Raw genomic sequence first — 25,577 nt, 5'->3', positions numbered from 1 at the left:
TTATCACAATTCATACGTACATCAATTGTGTAAAGCACATGTGTACATTCATTGCCCTCATCATTCTCAAAACATTTGCTCTCCACCTAAGCTCCTGGCTTCAATCAGCTCCTCATTTTTACCCTCCCTCCCCGCTCCCGCCTCCCTCAAGAACCCTTGATAATTTATAAATTATTATTTTGTCATATCTTGTCATGTCCGACGTCTCCCTTCAACTACTTTTCTGTTGTCTGTCCCCTAGGGAGGAGATCACATGTAGATCCTTGTAATCGGTTCCCCCTTTCCAACCCACCCTCCCTCCACCCTCCCAGTATCACCACTCACACCACTGGTCCTGAAGGGAGCATCCACCCTGGATTCCCTGTGTTTCCACTTCCTATCTGTACCAGTGTACATCCTCTGGTCTAGCCAGATTTGTAGAATAGAACTGGGATCATGATAGTGGGGGAGGAGGAAGCATTGAGGAACTAGAGGAAAGTTATATGTTTCATCATGGCTATATCGTATCCTGACTGACTTGTCTCCTCCCTGAGACCCTTCAGTAAGGGGATGTCCAGTGGCCTACAAATGGGCTTTGGGTTTCCACTCTGCATTCCCCCTCTCATTCACTATGATAGGATTTTTTGTTCTGATGATGCCTGATACCTGATCCCCTTGACACTTCATGATCGCACAGGCTGGTGTGCTTCTTCCATGTGGGCTTTGTTGCTTCTGAGCTAGATGGCCACTTGTTTACCTTCAACCCTTTAAGACACCAGATGATATATATTTTGATAACCAGGCACCAACAGCTTTCTTTGCCACATTTGCTTATGCATCCGTTTGTCTTCAGTGATCGTATCAGGGAGGTGAGCACACAATGATGTGATTTTTTTTGTTCTCTGATGCTTGATAACTGATCCCTTCAGCACCTTGTGGTCACACAGGCTAGTGCTTCTTCCACATGGGCTTTGTTGCTTCTGAGCTAGATGGCCACTTGTTTACCTTCAAGTTTTTAAGGCCCCAGACGCTAATCTTTTTTTTGCTAATCTTTTGATAGCCGGGCACCATCAGCTTTCTTCACCACATTTACTTATTCACCTGCTTTGTCTTCAGCCATTGTGTCGGGAAGGTGAGCATCATAGAATGCCAATTTAATAGAAAGCATTCTTGCATTGAGGGAGTACTTGAGTGGAGGCCCAATGTCCTTCTGCTACTTTAATACTAAACCTATAAATATATGCACATAGATATATTTCCCCATCCTCATATTTGAATATATTTACATATATGTTTGCCTTTATTTAGACCTCTATAAATGCCCTTTGCCTCCTAGCTCTTTCCTCTTTTTCCTTAGACTTTCCTCTTGCCCTACTATCATGCTCAGTCTTCATTTGGGTTTCAGTAATTCCTCTTGGTTACATTACCCTTGATCACACCCGACCAGGCCTCCTACACCCTCCTCACCACCGATTTGGATCACTTGTTCCCTTGTCCCTGGGTTTGTTAACCACCACTACCTTTCCCCCCACCTTCCCCTCTCCCATGTCCCCCCAGAACTGTCGGTCTCATTGTTTTCTCCTCCAGATTGTTCATCTAGCCTATCTTATTTAGACAGACCTGCGGAGATAATAATATGCACAAAAACAAGACAGAGCAAAACCAAACAACAATATACAATAAGATAACAACAAATCAATGACAAAAAAACAAATCATAAGAAAGAAAAGCTTGTAGTTAGTTCAAGGACTGTTTGTTGGCCTTTAGGAGTGTTTTCCAGTCCAGTCTGTTGGGGCACCACACCCTGGCCCCAAAGTCCACCTTCAGCATTCCCTGGGGACCTCGCGGCTCCATTTCCTTGCTGTTCTGTTGCCTTCCCTTAGTGTTTTGCCTCTGTGTGGTGGGATCAGATCGGTCGCAGTTCCCACACTGTGTCTCCAGTGTTGTCCCCTGTAGGGCTATGGGTCAGTGAGGGACATTATGTCTCATAGTGGGGCTGACCATGTGGTCCTCTCTGTGGACTGGCTGCTGTAATCAGGAACATTATCTTCACAACCTGGTGGGCCAGGATGTGCTCTACTCTCCCCTCCTCCCCCTTCATCTGCTCCCATGTGCTCCAATCAGATATGTCCCTCTCCCAGAGCTGCAGATTCAATGCGGTCCTTTGAAATAAATTCTTCTAGGTGGACGGGGGAGGGGCAGGTATCCATGTAGTAGTTGGGGTTGGCACTGTCCCTAAAATGATCTTTTAATAAGAAAAAAAAGAAAACAACAGAAACTGAAGCTACGAGTTTTTCTCTGTTGAGTTAGGGATCCACAGATGCCAGGTGGAGAGGCTCCCCCTTATTTCTCTGTTGATCTCATTTCTGAATTGACCAGTTTACTTTTAGTAGCCTGGGACAAAGCCAACTCGTGCCACTTAGGCGGAAGGAAGAGGCGTTGTTGACTCACGTCACTGGGAAGGGCAGGGTAGAACTGATTTCTCTTTCTGCATGTTGGGCTCTCTCTACTGACTTCCTCAGGAACCCGTGCTCTCAGTAGAAATAAGAATCTGCAGCTTAGGGGCCTAAGCGGGCCTTCCTCCCTCTACCCCCATTTCTTCTCACTCCACTAGAAAAACCCTAGAGGAGGAATCTGATTGTTGCTTGGATCTTGTGACCATGACTAGATTGGTCACCATAATGTGGGCTGGGAGGGAGCACTCTGTGGCCCAGCTTGAATCCTGGCTGCCTCACATATGGTTAGCGAGGTCCGCTCTGTGGGCAATGGCTTGGGGCTTTAAGGGGTTGCTCCTTAGGGAAACAATTGGCCCTGCAGTTCTCTCCGCATCCCTGGCATCCCTCACTGCTCCTGCTCGTCCATCCTCTCGCAATCCCTGCTGGATTGGAGACTTGGCCTCTGGTCCCACTTGTACCTGCCGTGGGGCTTCCTCCAGCAGGTGTATGTTTACTAGGCACCTACTCTGAGCCTGTGCTTTCCTGGATCTAAATTTCCCCACCACAGATGTATTTGTCCAGCCAACCACTCTTTATTGAGCACCTACTATTTACCAGGATAAACAGGGCAGCTTCTGCTCCCTAGGCGCTCACATTTCTAGGTACATTACAGAAAGTATGAAGATGGAGATACACAGTAGGCCTCCAGGCCTCTGACCTCTTCCCAGAAGTGCACAGCGCCCCGGCGCTCCACTTGCCCTCCAGCCATGGCTGCCGTTTGGGCAGGCAGGGTGGCTTCTCCCTCCAGCCTCCCTCTTCACGGCTCCCTGATTGTAAAAGGAGAAAAGATGGTTTTGGTTTTCCGTCTTGCTTTGCTTTGCTTTTCTAACAGGTACACATACTGGAAGTGCTTTCTGTGACACACACTCCTGCCTCCCCCAAAGTCGCCCTATCCCTCTTTCTTCTCAGTTGCTGGGGTGTTCTCATGCTTGTTCAGGAAGAAGGGGGCTCCTGTTGGCGTAGATTCTGTTGGAAACTGGGTGAAAAGCCAGTCCAAAACGAAACACATGCATCCCAGCCTGGGAACGGAAACCAAGGGCGAGCTGTGCCTCCTTGCTGCCCTGGCCAAGAACCTGCTTATCCCCAGTAAGCCTGGCAAGAGCATCAAGCCTGGGGCCTGGTGCGTGAGGGGAGGTGTGCAGAAAGTACCATGGCCAGTGTGGGTGAGGCCAGGCCATAGTTAAATGTGATAGTAGAAGTTTGCTATCTTAAATATAACTGCTTTCCACTTCTGGGAGTGGGGAAGAAATGGCTGCTCGCGGCATCTTTAAGTTGTTTTTGTGTTGGTTTTGGTTAGATCAGTGGGTCTCAACCCCTTTGGGCGTTTAACAGCTCTTTCACTTGATCTTAGCCAAAAGGCCGAGAAGCGATTGGTTTAACAGCTCTTTCACAGGAGTCGCCTGATTCATCACAGCAGTAAAATTACAGTGAGGAAGTAGCAACAAAAACAAACTTATGGTTGGGGGGTTACCACAACATGAGGAACTGTATGAAAGGGTTGGGGCATTAGGATGGTTGAGAACCACTGGGTTAGATAGGCACATAAATGGTAACAGTTTAAAAGGTACCTTTCTCACCCAGTCTCCTCCCTAATTGTGAGGTACAGAGATTCCCCTCTGCCTTTGTAAACATGTACCTGTAGCTTCTCCCTACAAACCCCCATGAACCAAACCCAACCCACTGCTGACTAAGCAGTTCCCACTCCTGGCAGCCATACAGTACAGAAGGTAGATCGCCCCCATAGGGTTTCCAAGGTTGTTCTCTTTATAGACGCAGACAACCTCATCTTTCTCCCTTGGGATGGCTGGTGAGTTCGAACCACTGACCTTTTAGTTGGTTGCTGAGCACTTAACCACAGTGCCACAAGGAGCTGCGTAGGGCTTCAGAAATACACAGAAATGGTAACAGGTTACCTGGAATCCTGTGCTCTTTGTAGTTTTGCAAGGAATGATTTACGTAGATTGGGCCTGCCCAGAAGTCCCTGAACTTTTCCATCTTCATTGATCATATTGATTTATAGACTGTCCATTAAAATTTAAAGTGCTAATTTGCATTTTGAACCCAGGACCCTAACAGACCCAGTGAAGAAGGGGTTCTACCTCCCCATCCCATCTTCTCTCCCTTGAAGCACTAATCTCTCTGAATGACATTAGCCTACCTAGCTGCTCAGGTCAGAAACTTAGCACTCATTCCTGACGCCCTCCTTTCCCTCCTCCCCCCTGCATGTGCCAGCAGGTGCTATGGGCCCACGGAGCCTTCCTGGAGCATCTCTAGACTCACCCTCTGCTGGTGTCGCCTCAGATCAGGCCCTTGGTGTCCAGGCCTCCTGCATTTCAGTAGTTGCTAGTCCTTTCTCCCCACAGCAGCCTGATGTGAATTACAAATCTGATCATGTTCCTGCGGCTCAGACTTTTCAATGGCTTCCCACTACCCTGGCTCAAGGCCAGCAGCTCTTTTAGCAAAGCATGCAGGTCTATTCTTAAGCCTTTCTCCTTTTGAGTCCCATCCTCCATTCTCTCACAACTCTCTCTCTCTCTCTCTCTCTCTCTCTCTCTCTCTCTCTCTCTCTCTCTCTCTCTCTCTCTCTCTCTCTCTCTCTCTCCTGCATGGGGTCTATCCCTCCTGACAGTCTCTTACCATCCTTTAAAAGGTGTGATAATTTTCGGAGGTTAGGTAGTCTTGCTCCCCTGTCATAGTCCATTGTCCATCGTCCTGCTGGTCCCTGAGCTCGTTGGGCTCATTTTTATCTTTGGTTTACTAAGGAAGTGTCATGACAGCCAACAGCCCACTCCCAACGAGTCCATTCCAGCTCATGGCCGCCCTGTGTAGGGTTTCCCAGACTGTAACTCTTTCTGGGAACAGACAGCTTTATCTTTCTGCCACAAGTGGCTGGTGAGTTTAAACTGCTGGCCTAACACGTACCCGATAGTACCACCAGGGCTCCAATGTAGATATCTAGTGTTATAAAATTTCTCCCAAACGCGACATAAATGGCATCCCACAAATCTTAATTGTTACGTTTCCATTTGGTTAAAAATATTTAAATTTATTTTTTCTTTGACCCATGCATTATTTAAAATGAAGAGAAAAAACCCAGGTGTAGTTGAGTAGATTCCGGCTCATAGCAGTTCCGTGTATGTCAAAGTAGAACAGTGCTGCACCGAGTTTTTCAGACGTTGGATGGATTCAAACCACTAAACTTTTGGTTAACAGCCAAGCGTGTTAGCCATTTCTACCACCCAGAACCTTCTGGGGTTATTATAGTCTTAATATTTGGAGATTTTCCCAGAGATCTTTCTGTTTGTCACTTCTAATTTAATTCTATTGTGGGCAGAAATCACATTTCATACAGTAGAACCGGCAAAGCTTGGAACCTGTAAAAGGGAGAAATCTGTCAGAGAAGAGCTCAGACCCTCTGCTAATGGAGAGCGATGGGAAAGTGACGATCCCGTCCAAGGGAGAAAATGTGCAAGGCAGCCATCCAGTTTCCAGCCCTCACAGCTGGCCCCGTGTGGATTGCGTGTGTACATGAGTGGAGACTTGTGTTCGTCTGAGCGTGTGGTCGATCGTGGTACAGGCTCGGCGCACACGTAGTACAATGAGTATTCTGCTGTTGGTGGCTGAGTTGTCTCTACGCGGTATTCAGGCCAGGCTTGGTGACGGCACCGGCCAGTCTGTTGGGCACTCGCTGCTTTGCCGACTGCTTGTTCTGTCGGTTGTTGAGAGAAAGATAGCACAGCCCGACTCGAGTGGTGAATGTATCTGCTTCCTTGAAACCCTGTCAGCTTCTGCTTCTTGCATTTTAAAATTCTATTCTTAGGGACATAAATTTCATTATTGTTCAAAGCCGACCCTTTTATCATCAGGAATTTCATTCTTTATCCCTGTAATGGGCTAGCTACTGTAGCTTACAAAGCGTGTTTCAGGCGCAGTATGTTCCTTTTGGCAGCGTAGACGTAGTCAGTGCTCTTCTTTTCAATCCAAGCAGACAATCTGCCTTTTAATTGGGGTGTCTAGAAAATTCTATTTATTGTGTTTATGGACAGGGTTAGGTTTAAATGGTCCCCTGACTTATAAGCTCCAACACTTTGTTTTGATAACTTAGTGTGTGCATGACAATGTGTCTACGCCCTAACTTACGGCAGGCTTCTCTCTAGTAATATTAGCAGCCCGCTAGCAGTTGCCTACCGTTCTTGCGTGTTTCTCTGTTTGTAACGGCACTGTGTTTTCCTTTGACTGCTTCTCAGACTTTCTTTTAATCACTGATTTTGAGTAATTTCATTAAGATGTGCTTTGATGTAGTTTTCTTCCTGGTTCTTGTGTCAGGGGCCATTGAGCTTCCTGGATTTGTGGGTTTATTGTTTTTATTAAATTGGAAAATTTCAGCCATTTTTTCTTGAAAGATTTTTTAATTTATACCTCCTCTTCACTTGAAGAACTCCAATTACATGTATAGGCAGTCCTTGAATTACTAGTGAGTTACATTCCTAAGTCTGTCTTCAGTTGAATTTGAACATATGTTTAAATAATTAGGTATAGTTTGTTGAATGTCAGTCAAATGTGTTGGCTTTCACGCAGTATATAGTGTACCTAGCCATAAAAAAAAAACATTAAAGAGATTCTTCTGCGTCCACAACCCTTCTTTAACATAAAGACACAGTAGTATTCATGCGTGGCTGTATCTGACCAGACAGCACCCATTCGTGGTTGTGAATCTGTGTGTGTACTTTGAAATTTTAGTAGGCTTTACAAGATTGGTTCCTAACTGCAGGTTGTCCATAAATCAGATGTTTGTAACCCGGGGCTCTTGAATGGATATCTTCACTTTGTTAATTTTTTCATTCTTTTTTCTCTGTTCCGTTGGAGATGTTTCTTTTGCTGTCTTCAAGTGCACCCATCTCTTTCTGCACCGTCTGATGTATGGTTAATACCATCTAATACTTTTAATCTCTTGGAGTTCTGCTTTTTGTTTTAAATCTTCATTGTTACTCCGTACGTTTTTGAACATATGGGATCTAGTCACAATGCTGGTAAGCCTTTGCTAATTGAGCAGTTGTGTTCTGCATTAGTTGCAATTGATTGCTTTTGCACCGCTTCTTTTTATGCTTGGCGGTTTTTGATGGGATGCCAGATGTTGTATATTTTACCTTGTTGGGAGCCGGCTATTTCTGTAAATATTCTTTTCCTTCATTCTACGCACATTTCATTTTCTTGCTAGCAGGCTGCCCTTTGGGGCCTTGTTAGGTGTGTTTAATGTGTACCGCCGCCATCCAAGCCATTTCGGCCACAGTGACCTCATAGGACTGGGTGTAGAACTGCCCCCATGGGCTTCCCAGACTCTAGCTCTGTTGTTTGTTTGTTTAGAGGGAGCTTGCAGTCTTCCTTTCATTGGCTGACGTCCTGGCTCTGTGACATAACTAGGTCGCAGCAGAGTGAGACCCAGAAGCCAGCTAGTTCCAGCATCACAGGACCAGGTTGCAGCTTCTGTCCAGGCACAAGTCTCACCTGAAGTAGTAGAAGGCGCTCTGCACAAGCATGCCCATGACCTCTGGCTGTGTCACTGACGTTGGTGACTGCCTGAAGGAAAAGGGTGGGACCAGATCACACTCCACGGAGAATGTCAGGTGTCAGGGTCATTAGACATGTGCGTGGTACATGTGAGATGGTAGGTGGGGCAGCACTGAAAGCCCAGTGAACTGGAAGAAGCTCATGTGTCCTTCCACACGAGACTGGTGTTGCTGAGCTGCTTAGCCAGGCTAAGTGTGGACTCCGTGATGCCAAAAAAGCCCCAAACCTGGACCTCCGTGTGAAATAGGTCCTGTTCGGAGGTGCAGATGAGGACACGCCTTCAGTAAGATGCAGGACAGTGAAGATACAGCTGTGGGAGGCCCAGGCTCTCCGATTGAGCCTGCAGAGGTGAAATTCTGCAGCTGGCGCAGGAAATAGCCTTGGCCTTGGATTCCAGCACACAGACGGGCTCCTCAGTCACCACAGCAAGCTACTTCCTTCCTGGGACCCCGTCTCCTCTATCCTGGCCCTAGGTGGCCTTCACCACCCAGAGCGCATCTCCGGCTGCCTGCTGTGGCCGGGAAGTGCACCCCCTCCCTTCCTGCTTCCAAGTCATGGGAAGCCATCCATTGCTTTCTAGGGAGCAGGGGGAAACAGCTATACAGGCTTCCCCACTGTTCTTTGAGTGACCTGACTCCCCGGGCCAGTTTCTCTCCCTCTTTATGACACCAGCTCCCCCCCACCCCCGGCACAGGCCCACTCCAGAACAGCAGCCAACCATTCACTCTGTCCCTTCCATCTCCCTCCAGGTGTAGTCACAGAGGAGGTCCTGGGCACACCACCCCTAAAACAAGCCCTAGACCCTTTGGTTGTAAAGTTCTGTGAGTCCAGTGAAGGCTCACACGGTGGGAGGGGAGTGGACATGTGACAGAAGTTAGGGAAATCCCGCCAAGTTCTTGTTGCCGTAGTCCATGGGCCTTTCCGAGTATAGAAGGAAGGTCATTTTAGGCCCTGGGAAAAGATCTGGAGACCATTCTAGGAAGGCAGGAGAGGATGACTGAGCCTATCAGGGCAGCCAGGCTGGAGAGCGTCCCTCCCACCCCCACATCTCTGCTGTTAGGGGCCCTGAAATGGAGGTTCCATCCGGGCAGGCACATTGCACAGTCACAGCGGTGTAGAACTGTCAACTTAGGTACATAGGGGACCATAAAACGGGTTGGGTTTTACCACTTGAGGTTTTAACTAATTTAAAATTCACAACAGCATGCCGTGCCCCCCCCCCCCCAGCCCCTTTCAGTCAGAGGCATTCACTGCTCACCCACATAGATTACCAGGTAGGTGAGGGGTGCTGAGAATGCTGAGTGACACCCCCTCGCCCTGATGCCTTTGGTGCCAGGCTGAATTGGCTTGTGGGGTGGGGAAGGCACAAGAGGTCCTTAGGTCCCTGCCTTACTTAGGTGGAAGCAGGCCAACTGCCTGCCCAGGAGTTGTTCCTGTAAGAAAACCCAAAACAAACGCACTGCCATAGAGTCCATGTGGACGCATGTGACACCCCACAGGACAGAGTAGTCCTGCCCCTGTGGGTGTCTAAGACTAATTCTTCATGGGAGCCGAAAGCTTCCTCTTTCGCCGTGTGCTTAGCAGCCTGAGGCCCTCCCCACTAGGGCAGCTTCTACAGGGAGTAAGAACTCCCTTTGTAGACAGGTGGCCTGGCTCTAAGCCCAAGCCTCATACTGCCTGACCACAGACTCGAGCTGGCGATCACTCTCAATTTCTTGAGCTAGCAAATGGGGCTAATAACACTGCCTACCTCATAGCGTGTAGAGTGCGAAGCCACCGAGACCGGGCCCCAGGAAGCCCCTGGAAATGTTAGCTGTTGATGTTTAACTTCCTCCCCAGGCTCCAGCTGTATGCTCTGTCTTGAAGGGAGGCATTGAGTTTCGGGACATGCCTGTATACATACAGGAGCGGGGAGTCACAGAGACTGTTCAGGGAGAGTGTCAGACGCTGGGGAAGGTGGGCGTGGGGGGACTGGACAGAAGGGGGAGAAAAACGGGCAAACTGCAGAGAAAGCACTGATATTTTCACAAAAACAATCTCGTCTATCCTTTAGCCAGTGGGCTCACTCCCACTTCTTAGTTGATGAGATACACTCAGGCAAGCGATTCTGACCCAGTCTTGTCTCCAACCAAGCCTCGTGCTCTCTGGGCCGGCCAGTGGTGAGCACTTCTTGCTGACCAGATGCCAACTGGCCTTTATCCACAAGGGGCTTCAGAGGTTGCCTGGAAATGGGAGTCAAAAGAAGGATGTTTCCCCATGAGCTTTTTGAAGGCCCCTGGCTGTTTCACTTAGATGAGTTGGGTCTTCCTTTCTGAGGGTGAGTGAGGTGCTGTGATTTGCCTGGGCTCACTTGATGGTGGGGCAGCGGTGTGGCTGGAGCTGCCTCAGCTGGCCCTCACCTGCCTCTCCCAGTGCCTGCTCTCATCTGCTGCTCAGCTCACTGTGGAGCGGTTTGATAGTCGGCTGGGTGCTTAATTGTGGGGCTCCTTTCTTCTGCTCTCCAATTGTGTTCTGGCAAGTACGGTCCTCCCCGTGAGCTTGCTATGTATGTAGTCAGTGGGGTTTCAGACTCTGCTGTCCCGGTCCCACACAAGGGCCTCTTTGACCAGCTCTAAGTGGGGCACTTTAGCCCGGCCACGGGAAACACGTCACCGGGAAAGAGACTGCTCTGGACATGCTGCCTGCTGCACCTCGGGCTTGAATTCCTCCCGGTGGGGTGGTGATTTGGGTGGGATGAGAGAACGGTTTCTGGCTCAGCGTGGAAGGTGCGGTTGTGGTTTGTGAGAGCAGTGTGTCTAAAGGAGCCTGGCGTCTCCATATGGTACCTACCCACCCCTGTATACATCGCAGGGCCCTAGCTTCTCCCCCTGCGGGCAGGTGCCACAGCACCTTGGGGTGTGCGGCGGGGGAGGTACCCGGCACACAGGCAGAGTCCAGCCATGGTCTCTTTGTTTTTTCTCTCTCCCCTACCTGGGGAACCTAGGAGAGCATATGGAGTCGCTTTGGGGTTCTTTCAGGAGGGCGGGGTGTGGTCCGGGCGGATGGGCTGGGCCACACTGGGGCTGCGGTGGGTGCCATTGAGCACCTGGTTCTTAATGGTGGTCCCACTTGGTTTTATGGGTCTGGTGATAGAGTTGCACCACGTACACAGCTGAAGGGATGGGACTGTCGTGTCTTCGTCCACTTGTCTCCAGCTTCGGGGTGAGCTGCAGGAGGCTGACCTTCAGCAGGTGTGCTGTCCTCCTGGCTTGCTTTGTGCAACCCCGCTTCCAGCTGCTGCCCCTCAGCCACGCCCGGGGCGCCACCTCCTGAGTGTCCAGAAGGTTTTGGGCCACTTCCTTCTCAGGGCCAGGCTCTCCAGCAGCAGCCTCTGCTGCAGCTCAGTGCAGTTGCATCTCCGCAGGCTCAGCAGCCCCTGGCTCAACCTCTCCATTGCACAGAATGCTGCCAGGGCTGCGACACTGAAACAGATTGTGACGCTTAGCGAGTTAACATTTGGAGCTATCTCTTAAGTCATGTGGTGCAGGGAACCGTTACTAATAACTGTCTGCATTGTGGTAAACTCTCATTTTTACTTGGGCAATTTTTCTTGCTCCCATACACAGAACGGGTGACAGATGGCCCCCACTGGTCCAGCCAAGTGGCTTGTGAGTAGCTTGTGGGTCTGGTGTGGTTCTCCTGCCTGAAGGTCCCCTGACCCTCTGGTGTTCCTCCCGTGCATGCAGCGGGACGCTGGCAAAGCCGGGCGCCCTGGTTGTGCATTGTGTGGCGTGCCCTCGGGAGTGGATCTGTGCTTGTGGGGGAGCACACTGAGAGTGAGCAAACATGGCCACTCTTCTCCTGCCTCCTCCAAAATAGCCCTTTTGCTAGATGAACTCACTTGTGAAATCTTGGTTCTGAAAGGACTAGATACCAACCTCCACACACCTGTTGCTCTAGAGTCGATTCCAACTCAGAGTGACCCTACAGGACCTAGCAGAACTGTCCCTTAGGTTTCCCATCTGGACAAAAGCAGACGGCCACATCTTCCTCCAGAGGAGCGACTGGTGGCTTCAAACCGCCGACCTTGAGATTAATAGCTGAGTGCTTAACCACCGCATCACCAGGACACCTAACATTCATTTAGTGAGAGCGTGTGACTGAGCCCCTCTCCTCCCCCCAGTGCTCGATTCCGGGCCTTTAATAATGGGTGAACACAATCAGGACCGCGTAGGACCTACTGAGATGTTCTAGAGCAGCAGTTCTCAACCTGGGGGTCGAACGACCCTTTCACAGGGGTCGCCTGATTCATCACAGAAGCAAAATGAGAGTTACAAAGTAGCAACGAAAATAATGTTATGATTGGGGGGGTCACCACAACCTGAGGAACTGTATTAAAGGGTCTCAGCGTTAGGAAGGTTGAGAACCACTGCTCTAGCCCTGGTGTTGTGTAATGAGTTACCTTGCAGTTAGCAGTTCAAAACCACTAGCTGCTCTGTAAGAGAAAAATGAGGCTTTCTACTTCCGTAGCTTGGCAGTCTGAAAACCCACAGGGGCTGTTCTGCTCTGCCTTATAGGCCTGCTGTGAGTTGGAATTGACTCAATAGCAGTGAGCTTTTATTGTGATGTTCTCTTACATTGCAAATCCTCCGCAACTCTTCAGAGAGAAGTGGAGCCTGCCTTTGCCCAGGAGAAAGAAACCTCCGATCTAGTTGCATTGAACTGATGTGTTCTCTGAAAATGGTTTCTCCGTGGTGAACTGCTGGTCCCTGTGCTTCTGAGGGCGTCTGCTGTGTCTCTGCTCTGAAGAGCTGTTTGGAGGATCTAAGGAAGCAACTGTCTGGAGACCGATGTTTATTTCAACATGGTTGGAGTTGTTTTTGCTTCAGCTTTCAGAGCCAATAAAGCTGGTTATTAGATTCTGTAATTGCTGCTGTAATTACTCTCTTGGAACCAGCAAAGGCATAATTAAATATGGAGATTCCAAGGACTATTTTCCCCCCATCTAAAAGCAACCTTTTAAGCTTCTATTGGCCTAGATTAGATTTCAGATTGTAAACCACTGCATGTGTGAGTGACACAGAGTTCCCTCACAGGAAAGGGGTTTCTTTGGGCACTTCTTCATTGAATGTTTGGTTTAGGTGAGCTCCTTGTTAACCTACACTTAAAGAAGATTTAGCCATGTGCAGAATGTAAGGCACAACATTAAAGGAGCCCTGGGGGTGCTGTGGGATAAACCCTGGATTGCTAAGCCTTAAGGTCGGTGGTTCAAGTGCACTAGCTGCTCCTTGGGAGAAAGAAGAGGCTTTGCGCTCCTATAAAGAGTTAGAGACTTGGAAGTCCTGGGTAATGTCACTGAGCATCAGGATCAAGTCAGTGCAGTGGTTTTGTGTAAGGAATGACATTAGGAACAGTAAGAATCGATGTAAACATGGGCTTGGCTCTTTGGACTCTGGCAGCCTAGGAAGCAGATGTCAGTGATCTGAAATAAGGTCAGGAAGGGAGGATTCAACAAGCGTCACAACTTGCAGGACGAGTGGACGCTTGACTTGTTGAATCACGCTGATCCCTCCCAGTCTTTCGTGTGTGAGCCTAAGTTACACTGTAGGAGCCCTGGTGGCGTAGTGCCCACATGTTGGGCTGCTAACTAACCATAAGGTTAGCAGTTCAAAACCACCAGCCACTCTCCACAGGAGAGAGACGGACACTTCCTACTCCTTTAAAGAATTACATTCTTGGAAACTCCCAAGAGCAGTCTGTCCGGGTCTTACAGGGTTGCTATGAGTCAGCATCGATTCGAAGGCATTGAGGTTTGAGTTTAATTACGTACAGTGCACCACAGTGTCTCACGTCCGTAAGACCCAGACTGGTTCAAGGGCGGATATTTCTGTAATCAGTCCTATATTAGTACTACATAGCCCACATGCCGACCCCAGGCCTATTTTCAAGGCTACGTTATTCATGAGTCATATTTAGGGATTTCTACAGAAGAAAATTAATTGGGGGCCTCTGTGCTCAACTTGTTGAGAAATTCATGCAGGAGTGAGAGCAGAGTTTAAAAAAATCAGCTTCCCCTGCCAGACCCATCCTGTAGGGAGTTTGCCGGTCACCGACAGAGAGAGGGCCTGGCAGGTCTACTCAGGATTTTCCCAGTCGCTGAGGTGGAACATCTTAGGGCAAGAATAAAAGACCCAAACCCACGGTCATCAGAGTGGTTCCGAATGACACGGACTCCCAGTGGGAGTTGGAGGCTGTGACTCTGGACAGGAGCAGGCAGCCTCATCTTGCTCCCGGGGAGCTCCTGGTGGGTTTGAGCTGCCAGATTTGCAGTTAGCAGCACAGTGCCTCACCCACGGCGCCACTAGGGCTCCTGTGGTGAGACTGGAGTGGGGGAAAGGTGCTTTATGGGTCAAGAGGAATGCCGGAAGGGCTTCCTGCCAAATGCTTGTTCCAGCCTGTGTTCAACGAGGAGTTGCTGCTTCCGCTTGAGTCAGGTGCGTAGGAGATACATACCTGCATAGAGCGTATGAAAACCTCACAGAATGGATCCGGTTGGAGAGTCAATTTAATATATATGAAGCACTTGCGGGGTGGCAGGTACTGTGCCAGATACTGGTCTATCATCTGTGAGGGGCTCTTGCTTGCCTCCCTGGTCTGGTTAGGGGCTCGCTTCTAGATCATGGGTTGCCTGGAAGATTTTGAAGTAAGATGAAGGTCAGAGAATGAAAACATGTATGAGAAAAAGCAAGTCATTCTGAATTGATGACAGTCTAAAAATGTAAATGTAGCCAACGGTGTAAAATGTTTTCATGAACGTTTGATCAGGCTCCTTCAGTGTGTTGGCGCACTGGAAAGCAAGGCGGGCCTGTCATCTGAGAGTCTGTTCTCGAGACCGGCCCTAGTGACACCGTGCCTCAGGTGGGGCGGCGTCAAGGGCTGGGGGCTGACCCTCTCCAAGACTTGCAGGGCACTTTCCTTACGCCCCACGGAGGCATAGGAACTGCTGGGGCTCTTTGCAGAAGAGAGAGAATGACGTAGTTGAACGTGCACCCCTGTGTGCTCTGTTTCCTCTTTAACTTGTTGGGGGGTGGGGGTGGGCACGGGAATTGTCCTGGTGTTTTGCCTGCTGTTTTGGAAATGTGGCTGCTTACGAGTGGGCCAAGGCCGCTTTCCCCTGGGGCAGGGTTCCAGGCTGGCTTCTGTGAGTGGAGGAAGCACGGGCGGGCCCATTCCTGCGGCATAAGGAGAATCCACGCTCCTGGGGGAGGGGCGTGCGTGTGTCTATGCCAGGAGCTCTGGGATGGGACACTGTGCGTGCATGCGTCTGTGTCTGTGTCAGGGCCTGGGCGGAGCCTGAATAAGAACACTGACGGGCACTTATACTGGGGTGGAGGACGGGGACATCGTTGCCACGCGTTGTCATCATATTGTTCACGGCAATTTCAGCTGTTTACAGAGCTGTGAGGTAGCTGTGTCACCTGGGTGACCTGCTCTTTGATAACACATCCATTATTAGTTTTACATTTTGGCAGACAATAAGTAGTCTTTCAAAGTTGTGTGATTGTTACAGCTGCTGGTTTTGGTTTTCCACGTCTTCATGTTGTGCTTGGCGACGACATACGAAGGGGTGTCAACAATGTGTGCAAAAGGGAAATGAAAAGACCCTGGAATTTCCCCGCACACTTTGTGAAGCCCCGCCGTCTCTTTGAATCCTCACAATCTAAGGGAGCAGGCAGGCAGTTTGACTTTTTTACAGACTCAGGTCTGCTCTGTCCTGCAGGGTGGCCATGAGTGGGATTGGCTCAGGGCCAGTCGGTTGCTCAGGAGTGACAATGACCCGTGACAGTGAGGTGCGGCCGGTCCACTGGGGCGCAGACGAAGCCCAGACGTGGTTCATGCCTGCTCTGGGCTCTGAACCCTCACTCTCTTCTCTATGCAGCCGCCCTGCAGGCGCTCAAGCGCAAGAAGAGGTACGAGAAGCAGCTGGCGCAGATCGATGGCACGCTGTCCACCATCGAGTTCCAGCGGGAGGCCCTGGAGAACGCCAACACCAACACCGAGGTGCTCAAGAACATGGGCTACGCTGCCAAGGCCATGAAGGCTGCCCACGACAACATGTATGTGGCCCCCCACTGGTGGGGGAGGGGATGGGACCTGCCTGGGAGGGCCCTGCTGGCCCTGGAATACCTTGTGCCCAGGCCGTGGCCTTGGGTGGACCGTCAGGCATATCCAGTCAGCCCCCTGAGTTTGTTTCATAGGCATTCGTTTTGTGGGACTCTTTTTCTAAAGTGGATTCTGCCTTGCTGTCTTCAGAAGCAGAGCTCCTGGAATGAAACTCATTTCCGGGTTACTGTGATGAGCCGAGAGTGTCAAGGCAGAAAGGTCCTTAGAAAGTCCTCTCCCCCAGGCCTCTGATAATCTAAGTGGGCAAGCAAAGTCCCAGAGAGCTCGGACAGAGGTGGGACTTGAGTCCGTGCCCAGGACTCCTGATGCCGAGCTGAAGGCCTCGGGGCACTCTGGTCTTCGCTCCTCTTTGACTCTCTGGCTTTGGCTGTCCCGTTGCCAGTATCCTTTCCCTCAGCAGTGCTTCCTCCTCCACGTGGCTGCTGCTCATTTGCAGTGGCCTCAGAAACGAGCTCACAGTAGCCCTGATGGTGGTATGGGTTTGTATTGGGCTGCTGATGCAAGGGCAGTAGTTTGAACTCACCAGCCGCTCCCTAGGAGAAAGATGAGGCCATCTTCTCCCATGAAGATGTGCAACCTTGGAGACCCTGCGTTGCAGTTCTGCTCTGCCCTGTGGGTCTCGGTGAATCAGAGACACTCAGCTGCCGAGGGTGGCGTAAGTAATTAAAGAGGAGTTAAAGCCCCACGGTCTCACCTACCCTGTTTATTGACTTGCAAAGACAGGGCTTTCTACGCCCATCATGAGTTACAAGTCTTGGACACCCACAGGGGCGGTTCTAGGGTCCTTTCCTAATAGGGCCGCTGAGTCGGCATTGACTCCATGGTAGCGGCTTTGGTTTTTTGTTGGCCCTAACTTTGCTAAGCCTTACTTTAGGGTTCTGGGCTAAGTAATGTCCAAGGGTCTGACCACTGCCTTCATGTTGTGCTTCTGTATTTTAAAATCGGGGCAGAAGGCAGTGATGAAAAAGATGTACTGTATATACTCAAGTATCAGCGGAGGCACCTAATTTTACCACAAAAACTGTATTAAAAATGTGCTGAAAAACTCGTTATATACACGAGCATATATGGTTATCCCTCCCAGGAAGTAACTGTAGGACTGGGGCTGGGAAGCCGGTTCTTCGTGGGGCTGTGGGCCTCTGCCTGGCAGACCTCCCTTAGGGAGCTCGATCGGCCATGTGACCCCTGCCCATTCTGTTTCTAGGGACATCGATAAGGTAGATGAGTTGATGCAGGACATTGCTGACCAGCAGGAACTTGCAGAGGAGATCTCAACAGCGATTTCCAAGCCCGTCGGCTTCGGAGAGGAGTTTGACGAGGTGAGTGGCTGTGCAGGGAGCATGCCTAAACTTCCGAGCCTCCTCCCGACGGGCCTGTGGGCTGGCCTCATCGCCACCTCGCACCCTCCAGAGACTGGGACAGGGAGGGGTATGAACCCCCATGCAGTCCGGATTTTGAGGAGTTTCTTCCTCGTTTGAAGCGGATGCTTGTGGGGAGCAAGGACACCTTTATTGAGACCCCTACAAAGGTCAGTAGTTACCCTCACTGTTCCATGCCGAACCCTAGAAAGGCAGACAGGGTCTGCCCACAGGCAACGGAACGTATGGCCCGACCCCCCAGGGACCAGGCTGGGTCTCAGTCACCTGCCGGGTTCTGTGGCAGTTGGGCACGACGTGAGTCTCAGGTTTATAAAATACAGGGACTGCGATGGAGGCCTTTATTTCATTCTGCCTTCGTTGAGGGTCCACCAATGATCAGCCCTCTGCCCTGAGCTGAACTTGTGTTTGTGGCTTCACATCGGGTAGCTGAGAATGCAGCTGGGACCTGTCCTGGGCTCCCAGCACAGGGTTTTCTGTCGTGAGTCTGCAGTCTGGCGGACTGAGCAATTGAGCTGCCCGTCAGCAGGCGCTCCTGAGTGCTTACTCTTGCGGCCCCGCTCTGAGTCTCTGAAACGGTGGAAACCACAGTCCCTCCCCTAGATGCTCACGACAGCGGCACATGCCTGTGCCCAACCACAGCAGACAGAACCCAGCCTGGGTCCCCGCTCTGCTGCTGCCACCATTCTCAGGACGCCCCAAGCCAGTTGCTCCAGCTTCCTGGGTCTCATGGGCCCGCTTGTAAGATGGGACGGATCAGATCATTGCAGGACCCTGTCTGTAGGTCCCTGCAGACAGTTGCTCAGAGGCGTGCTGCCGTCCCCAGCATGGTGGAGCCACAGAACGTAGCTCCTGAAGTTTGCCTCCCTCCCACTCTCATCTTCCCAGAAGGACATCTGCAGGTCCCGGCAGTGCGGGAGCACAGCAGGGGCTGGCCCTCACCGGCGTGGACCTCACTCTGTGCTTCCTTTCACAGGATGAACTCATGGCAGAATTAGAGGAACTAGAACAGGAGGAACTAGATAAGAATTTGCTGGAAATCAGTGGACCCGAAACAGTCCCCCTACCAAATGTTCCCGTCACCCTCCCATCGAAACAAAGTGAGTACTGTGCGTCCAGCCCATGCCACTGCCCCCTGCCGAGCGAGCTGGTGGTCAGCTGGCTTCCATTTGAGTCCTGAGTTTGCTTGGGGTTGAGGACTGGGCAGGATCTGGTGTGATAGCCATGTAGCTGATGCCACCTGCCCTTAGTCCCGCTCTAGAACAGAGTTTCTTAACCTCGACACAAGTGACATTTGGGAAACCGGTAATTCTTCGTTTGGGTGGTGTGGGTGGGGGTTATCTTGTGATGTGTTAGAGCATCCTTGGCTTCTACCAACTGGATGCTCGTCACACACTCTTCCTTCCAGAAACTCTCCAGAAATTGCCAGATATTATGGGTCTGTGTGTGCGTGTGTAAGAGTCCCCCTTCGGATAGCGCTTGGTTGTCCCTTTCTCCAGCAGCTGCCCTGTGCATGCCTGTAGAGGCCACTGAGAAAGGGAGGCTTGGTGCTGTGACGTGTTGGCTCCCTTCAGAGACTAGCAAATAGACATTGTTGAGAGAACAGAACTTTCATCTCTTCCTCCTCGTTTCCTCTCACCTTCTCCCTCAACCTCCCCCTCCCTACCCCACCCCTGAACACATATTCCACATAGAACCATGGTTCTCAACCTTCCTGTGCCTCTCCCCTTTCATACAGTTCCTCATGTGTGGTGACCCCCAACCATAACATGATTTTCTTTTCAACATTTTATTAGGGGCTCATACAACTCTTATCAAAATCCATACATATACATATATCAATTGTATAAAGCACATCTGTACATTCTTTGCCCTAATTATTTTCTTCTTTTTTTAAAAAACATTTTATTAGGGGCTCATACAACGCTTATCACAATCCATACATATACATACATCACATAACATGATTTTCATTGTTACTTCATCACTGTCATTTTGCTACGGTTATGAATCGGGCGTCCTTCGACCCACAGGTTGAGAACCGCTGACATAGAACTTCTAGATGAGGTGGAGCTGTGCTTTGGTGTGGAGAGAGAGTCGGTGACCAGGTGGTGGTCACACATTCTCCCATCTGCATAGGGAGGCGACCACTGGAGCAATGCATGGGCAGCTTGGGCTTGTGAAGCAGGGGGTGGAGTCTGGGGGCTTGTCACGGACGGACTCTCCTGGGGCTCTCCCTTCCCCCCCAGGCTGAGGCGCCAAGGAGGCGAGGGCTCTGTAAATCTGCCTGCCTTTCTCAGGCAGCTTTCTGGTCATGCATGGTCCTGATGGAAGGGCAGGCTGCAGGAAAGCAGAGGCTGCTGGGGCCCAGAAGTGCAACCTGGGGCTGGGGCGGGATGAGTTTGTCAGCACCATGTCGCACAGCCCCGGGCACCCAGCCAGGACGCGGTGGGCGCACAGCCTCCAGCCCTCCTGAATGACCCTCTGCTCCTCTCCACAGCCAAGAAGAAGGAAGAGGAAGATGACGACATGAAGGAATTGGAGTCCTGGGCTGGGTCCATGTAACCGGTCCAGCCCCGGGCTAGGCCCAGACAGACTGGTGGCCTGCGGCAGCGGGCAGGCGCATGTGTGTGCAGGGCAGGCAGGACATGGTGCAGGCAGGTTGCCATCGCTCTGAATTGCGCTCCCACGCCACATCACTGCTCACTCTGCATCGCATGGCCTGCACCCAGCGGGGCGGGTGGGGAGGGGGGCGGGCGGCGGGGTGGGAGGTGCCTGCTGTTTATAATGTTGAATTTCTGTAAAATAAATTGTATTTGCAAATCCAACCTTGAGCTTCTGGACTACGCTAACGCCACTGCTGAACCCGCAATGGAAGGGGTTGACCGGAGGCTGTCGAAATGATGGACAAGCGTAGCCTATGACCCTGGAAGCCCGCCGACCGGTGTCACACGCACACTCTCTGTAAGACTTGTGTGGGCTGGCTGGGACGCCGATCTTAAGCCATGGGCTTGTCCTTCCTTCCCCTTCGCTGCGATGCAGCTGAGGTTGGTTTCCTGGTGGTCTGGATTCCGCCCACCATCCATGTTCTCCGCCCTGCCCCGGCTGCCCCTCCTACCACTGACTGATGGAAATGGATGACTTCCCCTCGGGTCGGACACAGTGGTTAGAGCTTGGTCTCTGCTATTCTCTTTCTAACATAGGTCGAAGGTCCTTGTTGCTGTTTGTGATAACTGATAGATCACTCATTGGAAACATGCCCACATTTATATTCAGATGAAATTATGGTTTGCACTGTCTATTAAATATCTCGATTAATTTTCACCCTTTGCTGTTGTGTTCAGTCAGTCTATCACTGGCCCGTGAGAGCCACATGGGACCTTGTGGAGTCTGTGGAAGCATGGAAGACCCCTGCCTGGCCGACACCCACAATTTGAACCCAAGGGCAGAGCCTGCCTGTCTCACCAGAAATGTCCTCCAGCCCCGAACGAGGCCATAGACCTTCAGGCCTGGCTTTGTGTGGGACCCTTGGGGCACAGTTAGGGGCGAGCTCGTCTCAGTAGCTCCAGGGGCTTGCTGGGCTTTCTCTCTGTCCCTGGGTCAGGCCAGCAGGATCCTTCATCTGTTGGAAACCAGGGTGCTACCACTGGAAAAGGCCTACCGGATGCCCTGAGGCCAACAGCCTTCTCCCTGGGGGTGGGGAAGGGCGGAGAAGCTGGGACCCTGTCAGGTGTGCTACCACACGCAGTTTGTGGCCCAGCCCCTTTACCCACTCCACTTTTCTGTAGTTTTGCACCCATGTAGAATCTGATGGCTGCTGTGGACAGAAAAGTGGATCTGTGGACATTCATCCTTAATCTGCACTGGAGGTGACAGGATTGAGAGAGACCCCCACGCCTACTCGCTCGCTGCCCTGGGCAAGCTGCCTGCCCTTCCTCCTCATGTTCCTGTATGTGCCATACTGGGCAGGACTATCATTTCGGAGACCCTGTCTATGGAAACCTGCTTGGGCCCTCCTGTTTCTCTGACGCAGCCCCAGAGGCCCTTACAGTGGGGTTTGGGGATTGTAACTTGAGAATGCAGAACTTGGGTGAAGCCTACATCCTACTCTTCTCAGCAGTGTGCCACATCCCACTTCAAGCCGCATCTAGTGGCCGCACTCCCAGCCTCCTGCTCTGCCCGCAGTTTGTGTGACCCCCTCCTGGGCATCACTTGGCATGAGAGATTGAGTGGGCCTTCTTCAGCTCTGGTCACCAGCGCCCCAGGCACCGCTTACCCCTGGCCTGTGTGCGGGAAACTTCCACTCCTGACAGACCCAGAAACCAGGTATGGGGACCCTTTGAGAAACAGCTGCTAATTCCTACAGGGTATCCCTTACACCATAGGAGCCCTGGTGGCTAGTGTTTCCCAGTTGGGCTGTGACCCAAGGTCAGCAGTTCAAAACCACCCGTTTCTCTGAGGGAGAAAGACAGGACATTCCGTTCTCGTAAAGCGTTACAGTCCCTGAAACAAAGGGGACAGTTCTACCCTGTTCTGTAAGGTCGCTATGAATTGGCATCAACTCGATGGCAGTGACTGGAGATGCCTTGTACCGGGAGCTGTGGGACACAATATCCAGTAATACCTCGTCCCTTTCCCGTTAGGAGGTTCGCAGTGGGTCAGGAGAGAGAAGTTAACATGTCAGGACTGCAAGCCTACAGGCAACGGGAGACTCCTTCACTGGTCGAGGCCAGAAAGACTGACTGACTCCTTCCAAAGGGCTTCATGAAGTGGTTCCTGAGCACCTACCGTTGTGCCAGCTGCTGAAGGCCTTGATCATCGATGCACCAGTCCAACTCTCCAACCTCAGGATGTGAAATCATGGGAGAAGGTGCTTCTGGGTTTGAGGCTACTGTGTCTTCCAGAGCTGGAGCCCTTGCATCTTTCTACTCTCTCTCCTGCAGGCTTGTTGCCTCTGGGCCCTGAGATGGCACCATCACGCAGCACACTGGGTCAGGAAGCAGGAAGATGAACACCAGCCGGCCCCTCGCTCCCCTCTCACCAGAGGCAACCTTTTCCCAGAAGACTCCGCACAAACTGCTCCTCAGTCTCCTGGGCCATAGATACCACACAGCTACTTGCTGCAAGGGAATCTGGGAAAGTGGGTACTGGATAAAGGGGTTCTCCCTCCCGTGGACATAAGACTGTCCATTGGCTACCTGGACAAAGTCTGGTTTCAGCATGGAGGATGTGGGGGGATATGAAGCATACATCAGAGACATCAGTCCTTAAAACCTTTGGCTCTACCTCCACCCTTGCCTCTTCGGTGGTTAGGAAGCCAAACTCACTGCCATCGAGTCAATACAACTCATAGTGACCCTATGGGGCAGGGTAGAACTGTCCTGTGGGTCTCCGAGACTGTAACTCTGGGAGTACAAGGCCTCCTTTTTCTACGGAGGAGCTGCTGATTTCGAACTGCTGACCTGGAGAGTAGCTGGCCAATGTGTAATCACTACACCACCAGGGCTCCTCCAGGAAACTCAAGGTGGCTGGAATTAACCTGAGTGGTCAAAATGCCCCCTCCCAGACTCTGTCTTCAGAGCCAGGTGGGAAGCCACAGATGGAGGTGCATTTTCAGAAATCCTTGGGTGATTCTTACATAGGTGGGCCCACACTTTGGAACACTCAGGACCGCAGGACCAACGTCTCAGAAAGCTGTTCTCAGCCTCCGCTGTGACCTGCTCCCACCCTTAACCCCTGCATGCTTCTCCCCAAATGCCCATCATACAGATTTTGATTTTAACACGAGGTAGGTGGGAGTTCAGCTATCAGATTTAGCTTCTTGGTGGCTTGCCCTGCTTGTCCCTTGTCTTCTGGCCTGTCTCCCTCTTTCTTTTCCCAAGTTAACACCTATCTACCTTCTAGCCTGCTCCTCCTGTTCCGGTAACCGTCAAAGGCTCTTGGTTTTGTTGTAAAATCTTGTCTTCCCCCTCACCCTCCACCCCCGTAACAGTGGTCTTGGACAATATTTGTCTGTTTGTATTGACTACACTGAGCACAGTCTTTGCAAATCTACCCACGTTATGAGGGGTTCACAGTTTTGTTGTTTTTCTTTAATGGTGTTTAGTATTTCATGTTTATGTTTATCCATGGTCCCCTGATGGGCACGGAGGCCGTTTCCAGCCCCTGCTACTGTGAGTAGTGCTGCCACGGATATGGGGGTGCCCGTATCTGTTGGCGTGACGTTCCGCCTGCCCATTCAGAGCTCTCGGACTCCTGGGGCCTGTGCTCTCAGTTCCTGATGATAGGAGGGGGCTGCAGAAAGTGTGTGGGGGAATTCCACGACCTGTTCCTTCCAATTTCCCACCCACTTTTGGGAGCCCCCTCCTAAGTGAGGATGCACATCAATTTCCTGTCTCACGGAGGCCACTCCTTATCCATTCATTCAGCAAATGTCGTTTGAGCCCTTCTGGGCCAGCCAGCTGTCCTAAAGCTCACGGCCTGGTCCTCCTCATCTTCCTCTTGGTTTCTGATTGCCCCCAACCAGGCACGGGACCAATTGCTGTCTGCTTGATTCCGATGCCTGGCCACCCCATACGGCAGAGAAGAGCTCCATTGGGTTTTCAAGGCCATGATCATTTGTAAGCCAATCGCCAGGCCTTTCTTCTGAGGCACCTTTTCGTGGGCTTCGGTTAGAAGCTGAATGCTTAACCATTAGCAATGCCCACCCGCCCATCCACCCACTGCATCTGAGCTGATGCGGTCATGACGGAGTTGCTACTCCACAGGGTTTCTGACGCTGTAAATCCATACAGAAGCAGACAGCCCCAGCTCTCCTTAGAGCAGCTGCCGGGGTTTGAACTACTGACCTTGCAGTTAGCAGCCCAACTCTTAACCAACACCTAGGGACTACTTACTTTCACCCCAACCACCCCAAATTTACTGCCATTGAGTCGATGCCAATTTACATCAACTCTATAGGACAGGGTAGAACTGCCCCTGTGAGTTTCTGAGACTGTTTACAGGAGTAGAAAGCCCATCTTTCTCCCCGGGTTAGGTAATCAACCAGACACCCAGTGCCTAGAAAGACTTGGTGCAGGGAGTATCGTCTCGGAGGAAATTTAGAGGCCTGGCTATTTAGAGGACTCAAGGACAAAGGAAGCTCAAGGCGGTGTGTCAAGAACCCGGGCAGAGGACCAGAGGCCACCTTGGGCATGCCTGTGGGCCTGAGGGGATGAGGCCAGACACCTGTTTCCCTTGCCTTGACTCACAGGCGCCCTATGGAGGCACCCTATGGGGGCTGTATATCTTTACAGGCGCAACAGTCTCGTGGTTCTCCTATGGATCAGCTGGTGGATTTGAACTGCTGCCCTTACAGTTAGCAGATCACCTAATGTGCCACCAGGGTTCCTGTTCTGAAGGTTCAATATTCTTCATTGACACTGTAATTTAAACGCATCGGTCGCTTCTTGGCCTTTGGGCTGAGGTCACCGGTAGTGCAGGCATCACTGACCAGAAGCACCTTAGTCCTCAAGATGGTTTGAACCACTGGCCTTGGGTGGGAGGCCGATGCTTACCCTACAGTGCACCCCGGCTCCTTTTTTTTTACTGCTTTCTGCTCCAAGTAAAGATTTCGATGTTCAGCCTCCGAGAGTCAAGGGGCCAGCTCTACCAAAACCCACTGCCCTCGAGTCGAGGATGACTCGTAGGGACCCTATGGGACAGAATAGAGCTGCTCCGTTGGGTTTCCCAGGCTGTGAGCCTCATCTTTCTCCCATGTGGATTCACACTCCTGGCCTTGCAGGTAGCAGCCCAGTCCATGACCCGCTACGCCCACCAGGGCGCCTTGCTGCATCAGAAACCCCCCTGCAAGCAGCCGTCTTCGTAAGCTTGTGGGTCAGGAATGTGGAAAAGATCTCAGTGACAGCTTGCCTCTGCTCCATGACATCTGGGACCTCATCTGGAAACGCTGGATGCTGGAGTCCGCTGGACAGCCTGGCCGCTGGTGCTGCCTGCT

The 25,577-nt window shown here is 51.3% G+C and overlaps 1 protein-coding gene across 1 annotated transcript in view; it reads left to right on the top strand.

Moving 5' to 3' along the window:
• CHMP4B (charged multivesicular body protein 4B) overlaps positions 1-20,318 on the top strand; it is a 48,525-nt gene extending 28,207 nt beyond the window's left edge. The window contains exons 2-5 of the mRNA XM_075563767.1: positions 15,961-16,138; positions 17,410-17,524; positions 18,558-18,681; positions 20,082-20,318. Coding sequence (XP_075419882.1) covers positions 15,961-16,138; positions 17,410-17,524; positions 18,558-18,681; positions 20,082-20,146 — 482 coding nt within the window. The 3' untranslated portion in view covers positions 20,147-20,318. The remainder of the gene's footprint in view (positions 1-15,960; positions 16,139-17,409; positions 17,525-18,557; positions 18,682-20,081) is intronic.
• Positions 20,319-25,577: the final 5,259 nt, after the last annotated feature.

This window comes from Tenrec ecaudatus, chromosome 12 (assembly GCF_050624435.1).
Source record: "Tenrec ecaudatus isolate mTenEca1 chromosome 12, mTenEca1.hap1, whole genome shotgun sequence".
NCBI classification, from domain to species: domain Eukaryota; kingdom Metazoa; phylum Chordata; class Mammalia; order Afrosoricida; family Tenrecidae; genus Tenrec; species Tenrec ecaudatus.
This window is presented reverse-complemented; position numbering and strand designations above follow the sequence as displayed.